Here is an 18,192-nt window from a genome sequence, read left to right on the forward strand (position 1 = left end):
CCCCGGTCCTTCTCTGCTGGGCAGCTTTCCAGCCCCTCTTCCCCAAGCCTGTAGCGCTGCATGGGGTTGTTGTGGCCGAAGTGCAGGACCCGGCACTTGGCTTTGTTGAACCTCATACAGTTGGCCTGGGCCCATCGATCCAGCCTGTCCAGGTCCCTCTGCGGAGCCTTCCTACCCTCGAGCAGATCAACACTCCCGCCCAACTTGGTGTCATCTGCCAACTGACTGAGGGTGCACTCAATCCCCTCATCCAGGTCATCGATAAAGTTATTAAACAAGACCGGCCCCAAAACTTGAGCCCTGGGGAACACCGCTCGTGACCGGCCGCCAACTGGATGTAACTCCAGAACCATCATAGCAGAGCTGCTGTTGTTCGGAGCACCCCGAATGCTTTTATTCCTGCAAATCCGAGATAACCCTGTAGATGCTCAGCCCGTGCAGCATCCCTACGGGACCCAAAGGCTCTGGTATCTAGCACGCTGACTGTGGGTTGCAGGCTGATGTCCCCACTTTGCTTCCTCAAGCAAGTATGTTGTCATATAATAACGCTTCATCTTCATCCAGGTGCTTGCTAGCTAGAAACACGAAGTACATTTGATCTGGCAAATGTGTTTGCTCTAGGTTTTGAGAGGAATCCAAGTGACTTTATGCTTTTCAGACTTCCCTTTTCTTATTATTGTGGTGATGATGGTTTGTTGGTGTTCAAAACAATTTTCTCCGCCTGTTCTTCCCTCTGTTCTGTTGACTCTGAGCAGACTGTGCATTAGAGAATTATTTGCAGCTGCAGCCCAATAACTCACCATGTCACAGCTCTTTAATTTTTGCGGGGACTGTCCTTTGAGCTATAAGTGCTGAGTCGATGGGAAGCATTATAGTTATTTAATATTTATGCTGCAGGAGTGCCGGAGGCTCCAGTCAGTTCAAGACTCTTCTGGACAAAGTACTGAGGATATCCAGCAGCAAGCAGAATCAAAGCCTCACTTTGTTGATAGAAGAATAACTCTGTTCTTTTCTTCTCCTTCTATAAGCTAAATTTTTCGTTCCTTGTAGACTATTATTACAGTTGTCAGATGTGCATATATTTCTGTCAACAAATGCACGAAGAGACATTTGTAATGGTAGGGGTTGAGGGGATGTAAGTGGTGCCTTTGTTTAAACCAGTTGCAAGAAGTGAGTGAGAGCCTTTACAAACCAGGGATGCCTCCAAAAATGAGCGATAGGCCTCCCTGGGACTGAGCGCCAGTGCCAGGACTCTTTGGGAGAGAAGACCCCAAGGAAGCAGCAGACAGTTGCAGAAGCACTGGTAGCATGGCCCAGACTTAAATCTCTGAGCATGACAAGGAGAAGAGCTATTTTACTTGATTTTTGGTTGAAAGAGGTATGAAGCTGTAAGCAAATCGCATCTCTTCTTGTTTGAGCCTGTGTTCAGGGAAACAGGAGTGTATGCACCTTGCAGAGGTAAACAAGACACATCCAATTCTCAGTTTCATTCTCAGATCTTTTGTAACCTACGTGCTGGCTGACTGCTCACGGCACGGGGCAGAAGCAGCCATCTATAAGGGTCTGTTCTTCATCGATCCCCAGGCAGGAGGGCTTGTTCCGCTAGGTGCCGAGTGCTCCGACTCGCTGGAGTACGTTATATACTTAAATACACGTACAGGTGAAGGGTATAAGAGGCAGCACCTTTGTAACTAAGAATGCAAAAATCCATTTGATTTTCTAAATCTCTTCTGATCTGAGCAGAAGTGTTCATGTAGCCATAGTGATACCGGGATATACAGGAAGGTTTGCAGAAGAGAGGTACCTTTTCCTTAGACTGGCTGGTGCCTCTGAAGAAATCCTGCTTGATTCGCTGGAGTGGGAGCCAGTTTGGTTGCTTCGTTATAGTCCTAATTTAACGAAATGCCTCTACCAGGTGCCAGTAAAGGTAAGGGTTTTTTGCAGCTGCTTCCAAACTCTTATAAATTTTGTTGATGAGTGTTACTTGCTCCTTGCTCTTCATTGATGCTCTAAATATAGGCTACAGGGCTGTGGTTGAAAACAAGGAATGTAATGTTTGAAGATAAATGGTTTGCTGCCTGCTTCTGTTTTAGGAGGGAGATGTCTGGCCAAATTCTTCGGCTGAAATTAATGTGATCTTTAAACCCCGAGAAGCCAGAGTCTATCAACAAACGGTCTACTGCGACATCTCAGGTACAGCTCCTTTCTCCTGCTTCTCTTACCCACGGTGAAGGTGAGGCACGAACAGAACCAGCCCACTCGCTTCTCGTGTAATTGCTAGGAAGGGTCAGTGGTCAGCAGGGCGGTACTGGCACATGCCCGCTGTCCCTGTGGTTTCAAGGCGGTCTCCTGTCCAAGGCCAGCCCTCAGGATGCCTGGCTACAACCTTGGATCACTGATCCCAGAACAACCAAGGCAGTGAAGGGATAAGCTTTCGTGTCATGGGTTTGCCAGTATTTGCTCTGCTGGGAGGTGTCTGTGAAGGCCAAAGAGCCACACAGCAGAACAGCTTTAGTGGACGAGCACTAAGTCCCTGTAGACCGTTTACCTCCAAGGTGAGTCTTTATTACATGGTTGCATCATCAGATTCCCGAGGTGGTACGAGCAGAGTTCCAAACGTGCTCCCAGACCCTGGATCACCTCCCACTACCCAGACGCTGCCAGACCTTAGGTGGCTGAGCCCTCCTGAGCACGGGGTGTCTGCGAAAGGACCGCCTCTGGCCAACACATGCTTTTCTCCCTGCGTGGGAATTGTCACCCTGGGGCTCCTAGTCTATGGTGCATACAGGTAGCGTTGCAGAGGGCTTGCTGTACTCAGCAGGGTGAACACCCTCCCTGGAAATCAGACTCGGAGCAGTCTGCTAGACAAGCTTTATGCTCACCCTGTCTTACAGAAGTGCTGTCAAGTCTTTTTCTGGGAGCGGTTATCGTTGAGCCACCCAAGTTATATACCATCTTTGCCCTTACAGAGGTGATGGCTTTGCTGTGCTAGCACGGGGCAGGGAGTGCTTGCAGCAAGCTGCGTGGTTCGGGTTACCTTGTCCTTCCTCCGTGTCTCTGCATGGTGCTGCTTAAGGTGTCTTCCAACAGTGGGAGACAGCTGTCAGATTTCCATCCAGGGAACGTTATGGTTTTCCCCATCTAAGAGGAAGAGGTGCAAGACCTGTGGTCCTCCAGCAGCCAGGCTCCTGTTCTGGAGGGTGCTGAAATCACTAACCCAGCTGCTTTGTTGCTTTCCTTACTGCTCCAAGCTGACAGATACAAATGTCATGAAACAGCTTTTTATTTATACAGTAATTGCACAGGGTTTACTTGGCAAATGCCACCTACGGTAATTACACAGGGCTTGTGTTAACAAACTGTCTTCCTGCCCACCAGCTGTAGTTGTTAGAGCTGCGGAAGGAAAGGAATGATTTGAAAAGTTGCTCCCAAGGGATTCCTTGCTCAGTGCCGTGCTCCTGGCTCTGGGACTCTTGCTCTGGTGATTGGGGTGTCCATCACTTTGCTGCGGGGACCTCCAGGGGTTGTGCCAGGAGAGCTTTTTCATTGCAGAGAGATAGGAAAACTACTTGCATGCAACCCTTGAGCCAGTCTGGGAGCTTTAGGAAACAGAGCTGGGCAAATGATCTGTGTTTAGAAAGAGGAGCCTGCACTCAAAAGACCATGATGGGCCTTCGGGAGAACTTAACTCTTCCACTGGCTCCTTGGAAGAGGACCTCAAGGAGATAATTTAAATTATGCGCCTACTCCCAATCCTTTACAAAACAGAGCTGATCCACTGTATTGTCAGGGTGGAAACTGTCCCAGAGTCAAGGTCCCTGGGTGCGAAAAGAGTTTAAAGAAGAAAACAATGATCTTTAACTAGGGAGTCAATTAATTTTACTTCTTGATTCCTCCGAGAAGCGTGACTGCCTTCCTCGTGCATTGGCATGCCAGTCACAAACCCCTTTGGAGGATGGTTTGCAGATGGTGTCTGCTCCTTGCTGGGAATATTTGGAAGCTTTGCCCCAGTGCAGCACTGTGAATTGTGCAGCTGGATCTCATGCCCCACTGGAAAGGGCCTTTGCTGGCCTCCACTTTTTTTTTTGCAGGTGCTTAGCAGATGCTTCTGGATCAGGTGATTTACAGAACTCATCAGCACTGGGCGACTTGCAAAGCTGGCAGTTAAGAAGTGGTTTGAAATTTGCTCTTGGCAAATATTTAGGCTCAAAATGAGCTTTCTTAGTTATTCATGCAAATAAAGCCCTGGCTCTTGAGTGCTGGAAGGGAGCACACGGTGGGGCCTCAGACACCTAAAATTCATTTTTAGGTTTGTCCGCACACAGAACTGTATGGGGTTACACCTTGCAAAACCCCTTTCTAAGCCACTCTTGCAGGGAGAAGCAAAATCCCAAATGATGATCGCTCCCTTACCTTGTGACAGAACTGTCCTGCATCATGTAAAACTGTTTATTGACGTGGTCAGGTGAGAATCACGTTCAAAACCAGTCACAAAACACGGGGACATTCTGTGAACAAGAAACCGAGTGTCAGAAAGCAGCAGGAGTTAAGGACTTTGGCGTCAAAGTCCTGTGCTGTTGGGCCACCTACACCCCTGTTTGTTTGAAAACAAGGCAGCAATGCCAAATTGTACACCCTGGGTGACAGGCCAAGGTATTGTTTCTACCGAGATCCAAATTCTCGCTCTACAGTACCAGGTGTGGATTTGGGATTGAGGACAAAGGAGGCTGTAGCCCCTCCATGCCCTTGGTCTGTGTGTTCCAGGACGCGTTATGGTGGGAGCATCACAGGGCCACAGCCCAGCTGTACCCAGGCCTTGGGCAAAGGCTGGATGCTCCTGAAAGCCCCAGCTCCAACAAAGAGGAGGACATACTCTTTTGGTTTTGGGGTTTTATTTTCCCTCTCAGCTCTCCTGAATGCTGCCTGTAGTTTAGTCTGCTCCTTCTCCTTTGGGAAGAACCCACTCTGAGGTTCACCGGGAAGGAGGAAGAGCAAAACTTCTGGGATTTCCTAAAGTTTCAAGTTCAAGGTAGGGGTAGGAGAAAGGATGGTTTCCATGGACCTTCAGGAGAGGATGAGGAAGGGAAGAACTGCCACTGATTTTTTTCGATCACAGTGGCCATGGGACGTGTCTCAGCATGATCATGGACAAAAGCTTGTCACTTAGAAGTCTTTGCCATTTCCTAAGAGCTTTGATGGCTTAGGCCTAGAGTTTTTAATGAAAATGAAGCCACATGTGATGCAAGATGGAGAAATCTTTTGACAGTGAGCACCCAATACTGCCTCTTTTATAATATCTGTGAAATAGAAATACACAGCCCTCCAATTAACGTGTGAGCTGTGAAACATAACTCTCATCTCTGCTATCAGCTGGGCTTTGGCTGGATCCACTTGAAAAATGTTGAATTCAACAAAAGCTCCCTAGCTTTTCCTTTCTGGCTTTGGACATTATCAAACATCCTCATCCCATGGCTGCAAGATCAAAAAGTCAGTAATCATCGAAAAGGCTGTTCCAGGAGAGTGTTTTCAAGTTGTGATCTAGTCACTGTGTTGTCACACCTGGGCTGCTCTTTGCAATAAAAAGTCATTTTGGACATTCTGGAATAACTATGCGGAAGACTATTTTTTAAAAGCAACCTTCGATCCCTAATCTTTAATAAATAGTGAGCGTTGCACAAAAGCAGCTTGAAGGAAAGAGGAATATTTTTGCACAAAAGCTACAGTGAAGGTTATATACAACTTCTGGGGCTCTCTTTTCCTCCTTGTGCTACTCGCTTTCCATGCGGAGTAGAATGGGAGGGCAGGGAGACCCAAGCTGAAATTCAAGCTAGGATTCAGGCACTTTGGGCTGCTCCAGTGGTTCAGAACAGCCTTCAGACTGAAAGATCCTGCACTATGTCATCTTAGCAGACTTACGGAAGAAAATTAGCATCTTAGAGTTTAGCTATAAGCCTTGCGGTCTCGATTACCTTTGCAGCAAGGGATGTGTGTATTAGCAGTGTATTTATGGCTTATCTGATAGTAGTGAGGAGGCTGGCTTTCCATAACTGCTCGGCGTGCTTCAGGTAAGGTGTCTTTACAAAGCTGAGCTCTTGGTGTCATGGCGGGAATAGGCGAGTACTTCTCTCTGGAGATCATAAAGCCCTGTGTTACTTAGGCGCTGCTGCAGGAGGTGAGCCCTGGAGCACCCAGGTACGGAGCTGTATGTTAGGCGCAGGCGGCGGCTGAGGTGCTCTGCCTGCCCTAGGCAGCACTCGGATGTGCCTATCGCCGTTAGCAGGGAGCTTCGCCTCCCTTGGGCTCGTACCTCTCGGCTCCTGTGCTGTCGTCTCCGATTGCATCGGTACAGACAGCGGATTTTTATCTTCAGCTCTCTTTTGTGAGCTTTGTGCCTTCACTGAATGGATTTCAAAGCTCATCTAAGTGCATGGGAAGAAATTCAGAGGTCGTGTTTTAAACTCAGCAGCGCTCTTTAAGGGTGCAAACTGATTGCTGAATTATAAACCAGCCCAAGGGGTTGGTTAAAAATTAGAAACCAGCCCAAGGGCATGTCTCCTGAGGGAAGAGAAGGGTCCCATATCTTCTCCTGGAGCATCTAGAGCTGGTCGCATCCAGCCCAGAGTCAGGGACTAGCATTGAGGCAGCCTGGAAAATCCAAGGCAACAGAGGGAATTACTGTACTGAAATGGAAATCTCTCTCCAGGCCGAGAAACGAGGCTGCCCCTGCGCGTCAAAGGGGAAGGCGTAGGGCCCCGGCTCTGCTTCAGCTTTGACCAGCTGGACATCGGGAAGGTTTTTGTTGGATCAGCCCACAGCTATGAGGTGAGCAGTAGGGGAGTTCTCAGGGGTTGGGGTGGATCCTGATGGCTCCCGGGGCAGCAGTGAGCCTCGTGGACCTGTGGGATTTCTGGCAACTCAGGAAGTTGTGAGCAGGGAGTATTTGACATAGTCAAATCTGGGGGGGTTTCACAGAACCTTGATACTTTTGATGGGGTCTGAAAGGTGTATATGTTGTTTGTGAAGCCCTCATCCCTGCTTTTTGGCAACCTCCCCTTGAGATCAGCTGGGAGGCTTCATGCAAAAAACCAAACCCCTTGACACATGAAAGCAACAATGGGTCAAAAAGATAAGTATTCAGAGGCTTTTGTTTCAGCCCTAGACGCAATGCAGCTTTGTACTCTGGGTGTTAAAAAGCAGCTGGAACAAATTTACTGTGTTTGAACTCAAGTCCATTGCAAACAGTTTTCAGTTAAGTGCATCCTAGCGGTTCCTGGGAGTCGGAGGAAAGCCGTCCAGCCTCCTGGCCCAGAGCTGTCCCTGGCAAAGAAATTGGGAGTGCTTCCCCTTGCCGACCAGTCTCTCGCCACACCTTCAGATTTGGCGCATCCCTGGCTCTATAAAGAGCAAAGCGTTTCTTGAAATGAAGCAAAGGAACTTTCTCTATGTATTTGCCTCCCCCCAAATGGTGTCAAGTCTTCTGCAAAAAAATAAGATAGAGCAAGCGAAAGAGGTAGAAAATGAGGCAATACATCATGCAAGACACTTTCAAAAGCTTGATTGTGGCAGTGAAGGACACCTTAAGGTGTTTTCTTACCAAAATATTGTGCTCTCTCTGCATTTTTAATGCTGATACTTTATTGATTCTCTCTATATCAATTTCTTATTTTCATTACTTGAGAAAATGTGAATAAGTAGATGATGCTGTTAATGCTGTCCTAAGCAGCTAGACTGGAGGTAAACCTCAGCTCAGCATAGGATCCCTAAGTGCAATTTGTAACTAAGGTGTAAAACACGTGAGAGGAGAGAGTAGTTTTCAAGTTACCATTGTGGAATTTGAATACATGAATGTTTTCAACAGCAGCTGCAAAATTAAAAAAATAAGGGACGCATCTATGCTTCTGTCTCAGGTTTTTCTGACAGGTTTTGCGAGGACAAAAATTAGGGAAAAGGCATCCAAAGCAGATAGGGAAGTCCATGGAAATGGCAGGATTTCACCCTGCAGCAATCAGAAACTTTACAGATGTTAATTGTTTAATCAGAAAACAAATCGGCCTTCTGTAAGAAAGGAAGATTCCTTATGTATTTCCATTTCGCTGTCTTGCTGCTGCAGGTGATCCTGTTTAACAAAGGAGCCATCGATGCTCTCTTCAGCTTGGTCCCTCCAGTTACAGCTCTGGGCTCCTGCTTCACCTTTCTCCCCCGGGAGGGCATCATCTTGCCGGACGGGCTCCAAGTCATCCAGATCTCCTTCAGTTCCACCATCCTGGGGCAGTTCACGGAAGAATTCAGGTTCAGTGTGAATGGATCCCCTGAGCCTGTGACCTTGACTGTCAGGTGAGGAGGGTTGTAGGAGCTTGGTGGGTACATCTGTAGCTATCTCTGGGTAATCATCTCCCACCTACCTCGCTTTATGACGGAGCAGAGAAAAAAGGTCTTGTCTAAGGCTTTAGTCTTGGCTCTGATCCTAGCATCCCCAAGTCAAGGCTTTTTAACCTTGACTCCAGTTTGAACTTTGCAATTGCAGCAGCAAATGAAGTGTAATTGTCTGCGAGAAGAAATCATAGAATCATGGAATAGTTTGGGTTGGAAGGGACCTCTAAAGGCCATCTAGTCCAACCCCCCTGCCGTGGGCAGGGACATCTCCAACTAGATCAGGTTGCTCAGAGCCCCGTCCAACCTGACCTGGAATTTTTCCAGGGATGGGGCATCCACCACCTCTCTGGGCAACCTGGGCCAGTGCTTCACCACCCTCAGCGTAAAAAATTTCTTCCTTATATCTAGTCTAAATCTACCCTCTCTTAGTTTAAAACCATTGCCCCTTGCCCTACCACTACAGGCCCTGCTAAAAAGGCTGTCCCCATCTTTTTTATAGGCCCCCTTCAAGTACTGACAGGCTGCAATAAGGTCTCCCCGGAGCCTTCTCTTCTCCAGGCTGACCAACCCCAACTCTCTCAGCCTTTCTTCATAGCAGAGGTGTTCCATCCCCCTGATCATTTTCATGACCCTCCTCTGGACCCGCTCCAACAGGTCCGTGTCTTTCCTGTACTGAGGACTCCAGAGCTGGACGCAGTGCTCCAGGTGGGGTCTCACCAGAGCAGAGTAGAGGGGCAGAATCACCCCTGTCGACCTGCTGGCCACCTATGACTATGCCTCCTATGCTCTCAATACCCAGTTTAACTTTCAAAGTCTTGGGTTCCTCTGGGAAGCAGCTTTGCCTTCATGGTTGAGCCAGGGTGGCTCTGTGACTTTCCAGGACGCTGTCTGCACAGAATTTGGCAGCAGCAGGTTCCTTTTGTGACCCTTTGACATCTCTGTGTGAGGACCTGAGCTTTAAGTGACTACCCATGTCGGAAAAAAGTTTGACTGGTGGCTGTACAGAAAAGGTGTGGAGATGCCTGCTGCCCAGCCCGGGTACCCAGGAGCTGGAGTGACTCCTTCCTACAGGTAGCTCATTGCCCCTTGGGCCATGGCAGACAGTGTGGTGGTATCAGCTTTGGGCAGTAGGTGGTCTGGGACGTCCCACCTGAACACACAGCAAGGCCAACAGGGCTTTGGAGATGGGCCAGCCTGGGTGATTCTGCAGCCAGAAGCAGTGTTTTTAAAATCCTCTGTTAATAAACCACACAAAATGGGTAGCAGAAGCCTCAACATCATCTCTCATGCTAATGCGTTGGGACAAGCTGTCTTCCCGGCTCTTGTGCAGCGAGTGCTACGGTACCTCCTCTCTGCAAGCCAGAAAAGTGCTGAGGTGGGAGATGGGGAGCTCTGCAGCAAGTACTGTCACAAGGACTTTGGCATTATCCCATGGGCTGGTGCCATTGCAAAAGATAATCCTCATCGAGCGAAGGGGAGAAGGGCGGAGAAACAAAAAAGCTTGATGATAGGAGAGGCAAAACTCACTTCTCAGGACCACAGCAGCATGCCAACTCGTCCCAGCTAGTCTTAACCGTGGGCTGGTGGGATAACGTGGTGTAGGCAGGAAAGCTGATGCTGGGTGCTCTGGAGCTTTGGGGCTGGCTGTTCTTCCTCGGCAGCCAGCCTCCTGGGCTGCTGCTGTTGGGAGGCACTAGATCAAGGTAGTAAAGAAATGAAAGGAATCTGCAGTCGATTTTACCAATAAGGTAAGGGAAACGGATAAAAAAGAACAACAAGGTTATTACTTTGCAAGAGAAGAGTGGTGAGTAGGTCTGTTGACCTCAGTAGAGAAACAATTGTGTCGGCTTTGTGTTTGGAGGGAAAGCGCTGCTTTTTTTGGAAATCAAGAGGGAACATTTCACAATCAAATAACTTATTCTTCTCTGTCCCTCCCCCAAATTGGTCACGGGATGTTATTGCATAAGCAGCTTTCTCCTTGAGCAAGGGCAGGTTTTGCTTGTAAAGATGTGCTTATCACAGGTAGAAAACGGTATTGCTTGGGTAGCGCCCACTGCCTCTGCCCCACAGTGGCCTTGCTCCTGGGGAAGGAGACAGCTGTCAGCGGGATAGTTGTCTTTTGGCTTTCCCACAACCAGATGAAGTGGTCCTTTTTTCCCCACTGATGCCCTGGCTCCCAGTGCCCAGCATGTCCTCCCCTCCTCTGTGGCCGCTCTCTGCCCTGTTCTGCCAGCACCACCCTGGGCTCAGTGCAGACCTTATATCTCAGTGAAAGAGGACTGCTGGTCCTTTTTTATTTATTTCTTCCCCATCCTTGGACTCCTCCTTCCTGGATGGTGGCTCCTATGCAGTCCATCTGATGGTACCCCAGCATCCCCACCTGCTCCCATACAGCTGTCCCTCAGCAGTAATTCCCTTTGCAGTCCGCTCCTCCCTGAGATGGCATCTGCCTCCTTGATTTCTGCCTTGCCTTTTTTCAAGGATCCCTACCCAGCCCTTATCTCTCATTCTCCAGCCCCACAACTCAAGCTGTTTGTTTTCAAATGCCTTTGAGATGTCCACCCACCAGGTCAAGCTGAGCCTCCCTCTTCGGGAGGTTTTGTGCACTGGATTTAGTCCTCCATGGAGATAAACTCCCAGTTCGTTTGAATGGAGGCGAGCTGGCTGGTGGGACACTGGGCTGCAAAGGAAGAAACAGGGATGAGCGTTCAAGTTGTTCCTCTCCCACCTTGCGTTATCCTTCTCGCTCTGCAAGGGCCCTGATCTCCCTTCACAAGTGCATTATTTAATGCTACTGTAAAACACGGTTGTTGCCAAAAGCACTGCTTTTTCCCCCATTTTCTTGTAAGCTGTACTGTTATCAGCTGTGGTGCACAGAGCTCTGGGTTGGCTCCTTGCCTGAGCCTTCTGAGCCGTCATTCAGGTTTAACTTACTTGAGCACGGGTACGGTGCACTCAGCAGAAATGGCAGTCATTTCCTCCCTTGCCTGGCAAGGCTCATCCTTGGCCGTTGCCCAGTGCGTTCCCCAGTTGTGGTTGGTTTGGAGGTAGTTTTCCATCGTCTCCTGGCAAGTGCTGTGACGGAAAGCATGTCTGCTCCCTTTGCTCCATCCCAAGTAAGCTCCTGGGGCTTGGGAGGTTAGGCCTGATTATGTGAGGTCCTTGGAGAGGGACCTTCAGCAGCAGCAGGGATTTGCTACCTGACTTATTCTCAGGAACTGATTCAGCTCCAAGAATCGAGAATTAACGTTGGATTGAAACTCCTGAAGGTCAGTTTTTTCTGAGTGCTTTTTGACTACGCAATCAGAAGATGCCCAAACCATAGGCAATTATTCTTTACTTGGTAACCAACCTTACGAGGTCCTGAATGCTTGCTTTTTTGGTGTTTAGAAAGGGATGCTGGAAACTGGACACCGCAGATGAACGCAGGTCCCTCCTGCGGGATGCTGGGGTCTGTTCATGTGCAGCACAGACCAGTGGCAGTCCTGTGAATAAAACCAGAAGGCACCATTCACTGTGGTCCCTGATTTAACTAAGAGGCAGAGTTGGCATTGATTGGCATCAACTGTGAAATAAATGAATGAACGTTGTGCAGCTCCAAGTGCTGATTTCAGTGGATGTTGGTGAGTTTTGGAGTTTGGAGCCTGGCTGCTGAATTTAAGGACGGACGAGGAGGTGTGGTGGGTTCAGGACACTCAGGTTTGGTTGTTTAAGACGTGTGTTGCTCTTGCATGCGTCGGCTGGTGCACTGGTGACAAGCTGATACTTTTCTCCAAGATTTGACTGTCCACTGTAGAACTGTTGCCGCTCTTGTTGCGGTCAATGGGTGTCTGGGCCCTCCCTGGATTCATGCCTCGAAATCCTGTGTGCCTAATGGTTGCGTGGATCAAGATCTTCTGAGGAAAAGATGTTCATATACTCCGTGGAAACACCAGTTCCAGCTAAGAAATACCAAAGCAGGGAACCTGCAGCTGGGAAGGCTAGTTACAGTGAGTCCACTTTTGGGTGGACACCTCTGTGTCCGTCACATTACAGATGGGGAAACTGAGGCACGGAGCCATCACTTGTTCAGGGTCCTTCATCGGGCCAGCAGCAACTTGGGGGCATACCCTTGGCCCCCTGCCTTGACTTGGTGCCCTAAGCCACATCAGCAGCTATCAGCTGCTGACCACTTTGCTTTGGCTGCCTCCTGTCCACGTGGATGCCGTGCTGAGCACCAGGGTGATGGGTTGATTTGAAACCCACTGTGGTTCTGCGACCAGCTTTTATCCATCCGAGCGGTAACGAAAGCTGAATGCTTTGCACTTCTCTAACCAAGCCAATGTCTCCTCTGCCTGTTTTTGTCCTCACAGGGGCTGTGTCATTGGACCGACTTTTCATTTCAACGTACCTTCCCTCCGGTTCGGTGATGTCTCCTTTGGTGAGTGTGCCCTGGGCTTGGACCACAGGTTGAGAGGTCTGTGCGTTACCAAAATGGAGCGCTTTAACATAAGAGCATCTGTCACTTGTGTTCCTCCATAGCAGCCTTCAGGGTGTTAAAACCAGGGCTGCTTATCCTTGGCAGCAGAATGACTGTGAAAGTCCTTGTCCCCGAAGGGCCCAGGGGATGGGACTGCAGAAGGGAGTTTAAGCCACGTACTAGCCTGTAGCTGCTCTGGGTAAATGTTCCTGTTGCAAGGCAGGGACACCATTTACCCACTTGACCTTTCGTGTGAGATGTTAATTAGTGCTGTGAGGGCACCTCGTTATCACCTACCAGGTAATATGCCCAAGCAATGGCTCTGCATCAGGCACTGATGTCCTCAGAGACATGGGCTCCTTCACCTTCCCCGCCGAAAGCCCAGCTCTGCTGACAGAGCCGGTGACTGAGCATCCAGAGCGTCTCCATTGAAATGCAGATTCTGGTTCTCCATCTCAGTCTCACAAAAGGCTTTTTACTGAGATGATTTAAAGTTTAAATGTGAAATCAATTGTGGATTGATTGAAGGGCCATTATCATTCTGCGCCCAGGATGCCTCTCTGTTTTCATGCTGTTCATGGACTTTTTAAGAAAACTCATTACCTTTCCTGAGCCGCTTCCTCCTGTCCCCACATCACCACTCTGCCACTTCTTTGTTTCCTTTTGAATAAATAAAACAACAAGAAATACGCCAGGCAGAAATACAGTTATGTAACAGAGGGTTCATCCTACTTCATCTGATTTCATTAATAAGGCCTTTTCAGCTGAAAGGCAGCTATTGTATTTTTGCTTTTTAACTGTGCTGCTGACTGTTGTCTGCGTCTGGCGACTTCGGTCTCATTTGGGATTGTGAAGTCTGTGTTTGTCCTTTTTGTGTACCTCCTGCCTCCCTGCTGGAGTAACTGCTGGAGGTGGGCAGCGGTCACTGGTGATGGAGAAATTACCTGCTGTGTCTGCAGTTGGTTTTCCTCCCCATCTGTATTCAAATACCGCTTGGTAAGCAGGCTATGGGAGATGTCTCCTCCTCACAGAGCTGGCCAGCCAAGCCAGATGTCCGCTCCAGAGCAGGTTGTGGGCTGGTGTCCTGTCTCTGGAGAACGTCCCCCCCAGGTGTGGTTGTATCACTGGTGCATAATGAAAGCTGGTATCAAAGCTAAAGTGATGTAAACCTTTGCGGGCAGTAATCAAAGCCAGCGTGCAGCGTGGATGTGATGTCCCCATTTGTTAGGTAAGGTGAGACACGGTTCCTGCTAATTTCTAAGCAAGCAGCAGGCTTGCCTCCTCTGAAGCGGGCTGCAGATTGTTACGCGCTCAGTCTGGTTGCCCCAAAACAGGAGATACCTTAAGGATCCTGCCTAGAGAAACTGCATTAGAGTGCTTTGCATCATGCTATAGTTCCCAATTTCATCCATCCTTTCTTTACTGTAGCTTCTCCTTGATGACAATACACTACTTACATATATTGAAAACTGTGGGATTGTTCACGGAGTTAACAGGGAATTTCATGGATTGAATTTTCAGAATGAATGGTCTGTCTGGATGCACACTCGTAAGTGAGAAGAAATTGGTGCTGGTTTTGGGGGCATGTGAGAGAGCTGCAGAGTTAGAGAGAAAAACTTCTGGTGTTCGGCATCGCTAAGAGTGGGCATTGCCAAGGAAGCAATCTCTGTGGTCAGCGTAAAAGGGAACTTAAGTGATGATTAATTCCTTGCTTAGCTTCTCAATTAGCTGTAATTCAGATTGAAAAGAGCTAAACTCCAAGCACAGTTTTATCACAACAGGATATTCACACCAGGAATCACGGGATAATTGGTGCATAAATTCCTATTTGTGTCATTTTCCTAGGCTTTCCTCGCACCTTGTCGTGTTGCCTCACTAACACCTCCTTGGTGCCCATGACTTTCAACCTTCGCATTCCTGGAGACGGCTCGGGAGAGCCCAGCGCTACCAGTTTTGTTCAGATGTCAGACAACACTCGCCCATCCTGGAGGAGGGGAGCCCAAGGTCACGTCAAGCCAACCGAATTTACCATAAGGCCCTGCAGAGGGACCATCCGCTCCCAGGGACTCCTGGATATCCAGGTATGGGAAGATTCCGGCCATACGTGCTTCAGCAGGTGGAGCTGAAGCTTCACTGATGTATGAGAGGGCTTTAGCGCTGCTAGCATAACGCGAGTAAGATATATGCATTAGTGTTAGGCTTTTGTTGGCTGGGTTACTCCGGCACATTTTTGGAGGAGCACCGTTTTGTTTCCAAAATCATAAGCTGAAGGTCTTGTACTGTATAGTCGAGTACAGAAGCCATTCACGTGTATTTGAGAGCTGCTTAGAGTGATTTCTGTGATTTAAAGTGGGCAGAGGAAGGCTGAGGAGAGAAGGTGGCTGTGAAAAAGAGAGGTGTCATTGTATAAAGCAGTTCGTTTTTCTTCCCGGTCTTATTTCTTCTCTCCTGTTGAGCAGAAGGAGCTGCATTCACTGCAGTGATCTCCAGTGGCGACTGAAAAAGCTCTGGCAGCCGTGACCTGCACAGCATCTGCTGGGCCACGTTTTGTCCTCAGCTTCCCACTGTAAAGCTGAACTCATTCTGTTCAAGTCAACAGGTTTCCTCTGGATTTATGCTATTGTAGTTGAGATTAAGAACTGGTCCCTTAATTTTAATACAGTGGTGAGTAGAGCATTAGTCTAATAGTGCTTTAATTTAGCTTACATATGCCCTGATAACTGCACGGTGTATTTAACAAAGAAGATATTGTCAGAAGACTTTTATTACTCCCAGAGACTGTGCTCTACACGTGGACCAGCAGAAGAATTAGGGCAAAATCCTCCCTTTCCTTACTGTGGAACGAGAACCAGAGGACACCACACATGGACGATTGTTTTTTGGGAGTGATGAAGTATTTGATGCTCTTCTCTTTCGCCAGGTTACCCTGTGTTCCAACACTGTGAAGAGATACGAGCTGGCACTGGTGGTGGACGTGGATGGTGTTGGCAAGGAGGTGTTGGCATTGCTTCTCACAGCCAGGTATCGGCGCTTTCCTTGCAGCTCATCGTCTCTCCTCGTGCATCCACCACCAGCACGCTGCCTTGCACGCAGTTTGCTGGCTCCAGCTCCAAACGAGAAGCGTTGCTTAATGAGCTATTTCTGCCCAGCTAGATATGAGAACAGCAGTGCTTTGAAAGCAGCCCGTGTTGAGAAGCACCTGTGCTCAACGGACAGGCATGGCCCTGAGCCTTTTTCTGAAGGGAACAGTAATTATATTCATTATTGGCCTGGTTTTTGGTTCTTGAGGTGTAACAGATTTCCAAAGGGCCGCCTCTCCTTCTTCCTGCAAGTGGTGGACTTGCGCTGGGTTGCGACCAAAATGCAACATTCATTGGGACGCAGCGAGCAGCCTGCTGAAAGCTGGTGTCTGGTTCAGTTAATGAAGGCACGTGCAAATGGGGAAGGGGCTTATGGCGGGACTGGTGAGGGAAAAATGAAGGCAAGATCTTATGAAGGGAAAAATAGTCCTTGATGTGGAAGGTGAGCTCAGGTTTCTCTGCTTTCCTCTGGTTCTTTTGAACATTAACGTTTTCAAGACTTGAGCCAAAAGTTGTTCTTGCTGCAGCCGGGTTCAATCCTGTTGTGCTGCAGTGAGTGTCAGTTTAATTACAAGAGGGATGCAGTTTCCCTCTCCCAGGCAGAGTCGTCCAGTCAGTGCCTGGGCTGCAGTCTTGTAAAATAAGAAAATACGTGCAAATGGGAACAGACGGCGTATGGACCCGTGGGGGTGAAGGACCAAGGTAGCTACAGAAATGGGGCAAGGGTGACCACTCACTGCGTACGGCGGGTGGTGGCTTGTGCCCTCCATCGCTGGGACAAGTGGCTGAGTCTTCAGGCAGGGCAACAGCGGTATGGGAGAGGAGGGAGTCATTTTTACTGAGGCACTGGAGTCTTGTGTTCCCTGAGTCTTGGTGAGCACTGGTCTTCGGTGGGAAGGCTCCCCCAGAGCTCACGCCTTGCTGGGGCCATTGGGAGGGTCCTTGCAAGCCTCCTGGGGCAAAGGTGCCCATCAGACAGCTCTGAGACGGGGCACGGTGCTCTGCCTGGGCACTTGGCCACACTGGCAAGCCTCTGCAATGCTGAGACTCAGAGTTTGCCCCTCCTTTACAAGAGGTTGTTGAATAAAAGTGAATAAAAAGAAGTTAAAGGCGATGTATTGCTGTAGGGATAATAAATGTCTGTTTGACAGTGACAAATGTGTTATGCTCCATTTCACGCTATCCGAGGAGTAAACAAATTCTACATTCCCTCGGTATCTCTAATTCCCTTTTGGTCATCTCTTTGCCTAGATGCGTAGTTCCTCCGCTGCGAGTGCTCAACCCCATCGTGACATTTGGACGGTGCTTTCTAAAATTCCCTTATCGGCAGATGCTGACCCTTGTGAATGACAGTGATCTTCCAGGCTGCTACAGGGTTCTTCCTCAGGTTTGGCATCGCGTCCGCCTCCTGCCCTCAAATGTTATCGAGGGGTTTGTTAGGAAAAAAAGGGGGTTGGATAAGACCTTGCTGGTTTATATTCAAACCTAAAGGTTTGCTGAGAACAGGAACCTAGCTGAATATAAACTTTAGGAAGCAGTTAAATAGGAACCTACCTGAATATAAATTTTAGGAAGCAGTTTAAACTCTTTAGGAAGCAGTTTATATTCTAGTCCTTGGAGTACTTTCATGCAGGAGAACTTAGAGGGTCATGAAAAGCTGCTGCAAGGAGGCTGCCAGCACAGGAGTGGGTGTTTATGGATGCAGCAGCTTTTGGACCCCCTCAGAGTGCTAAGCCCTTACTAGTCTTCCATCTGGTTTTGTGCCTTTCTGCTTTCTCCCGGGGATTTTTTAAGAAGTGTGTATCATTGTGGTAGATGTCAAGGAGTTTAAAGTTTCCTCAAAGGTCACTCTGAAGTTGGGTTTGATCCTGTCCCTTACAGGAACACAAGGAGGATGCTGCTGTGCGGTACTCCAGCCCTGAGCCGTGTGGGATCATCCAGCCTCACAGCTCGGCAGAGGTCCCGTTTACACTGGAAGCCCAGGTGACAGGAGAGCAGCACACTGTTGCTCGTGTCGCTGTGTTTGGGAGTGAAGGATCCCCACTGGTGAGCGCTAGGGGAGATGTGTGCCTTTCTGCGACTCATCTTGGTGGGGCGTGAAGCGTACAGGGATTCTTCCTGGCAAAACAAGAACTTGTAATATATGGCTGGTGTGGACAAGGAAAGAAGGGATTCATGGCATGAGCAACAGCTAATGCCTAGAGAAGAGGAAGGATGGTATCCTCTTAGGTGATAATCCAAGTGTCTGGCACAGCATTTAATTACGGATATGTGAGACGG

At 48.7% G+C, this 18,192-nt stretch overlaps 1 protein-coding gene across 1 annotated transcript in view; it reads left to right on the forward strand.

Moving 5' to 3' along the window:
* The window catches only part of LOC103908410 (hydrocephalus-inducing protein homolog), a 78,063-nt gene that overhangs the window by 47,663 nt on the left and 12,208 nt on the right, over positions 1-18,192 (forward strand). The window contains exons 9-16 of the mRNA XM_009290790.1: positions 2,094-2,193; positions 6,704-6,822; positions 8,111-8,334; positions 12,726-12,793; positions 14,678-14,913; positions 15,753-15,853; positions 17,164-17,311; positions 17,806-17,958. Of these exons, the coding sequence (XP_009289065.1) occupies positions 2,094-2,193; positions 6,704-6,822; positions 8,111-8,334; positions 12,726-12,793; positions 14,678-14,913; positions 15,753-15,853; positions 17,164-17,311; positions 17,806-17,958 (1,149 nt within the window). The remainder of the gene's footprint in view (positions 1-2,093; positions 2,194-6,703; positions 6,823-8,110; positions 8,335-12,725; positions 12,794-14,677; positions 14,914-15,752; positions 15,854-17,163; positions 17,312-17,805; positions 17,959-18,192) is intronic.

The sequence above is a fragment of the Aptenodytes forsteri genome, unplaced genomic scaffold (genome assembly GCF_000699145.1).
Source record: "Aptenodytes forsteri isolate BGI_AS27 unplaced genomic scaffold, ASM69914v1 Scaffold14, whole genome shotgun sequence".
Taxonomy (NCBI): Eukaryota; Metazoa; Chordata; class Aves; order Sphenisciformes; family Spheniscidae; genus Aptenodytes; species Aptenodytes forsteri.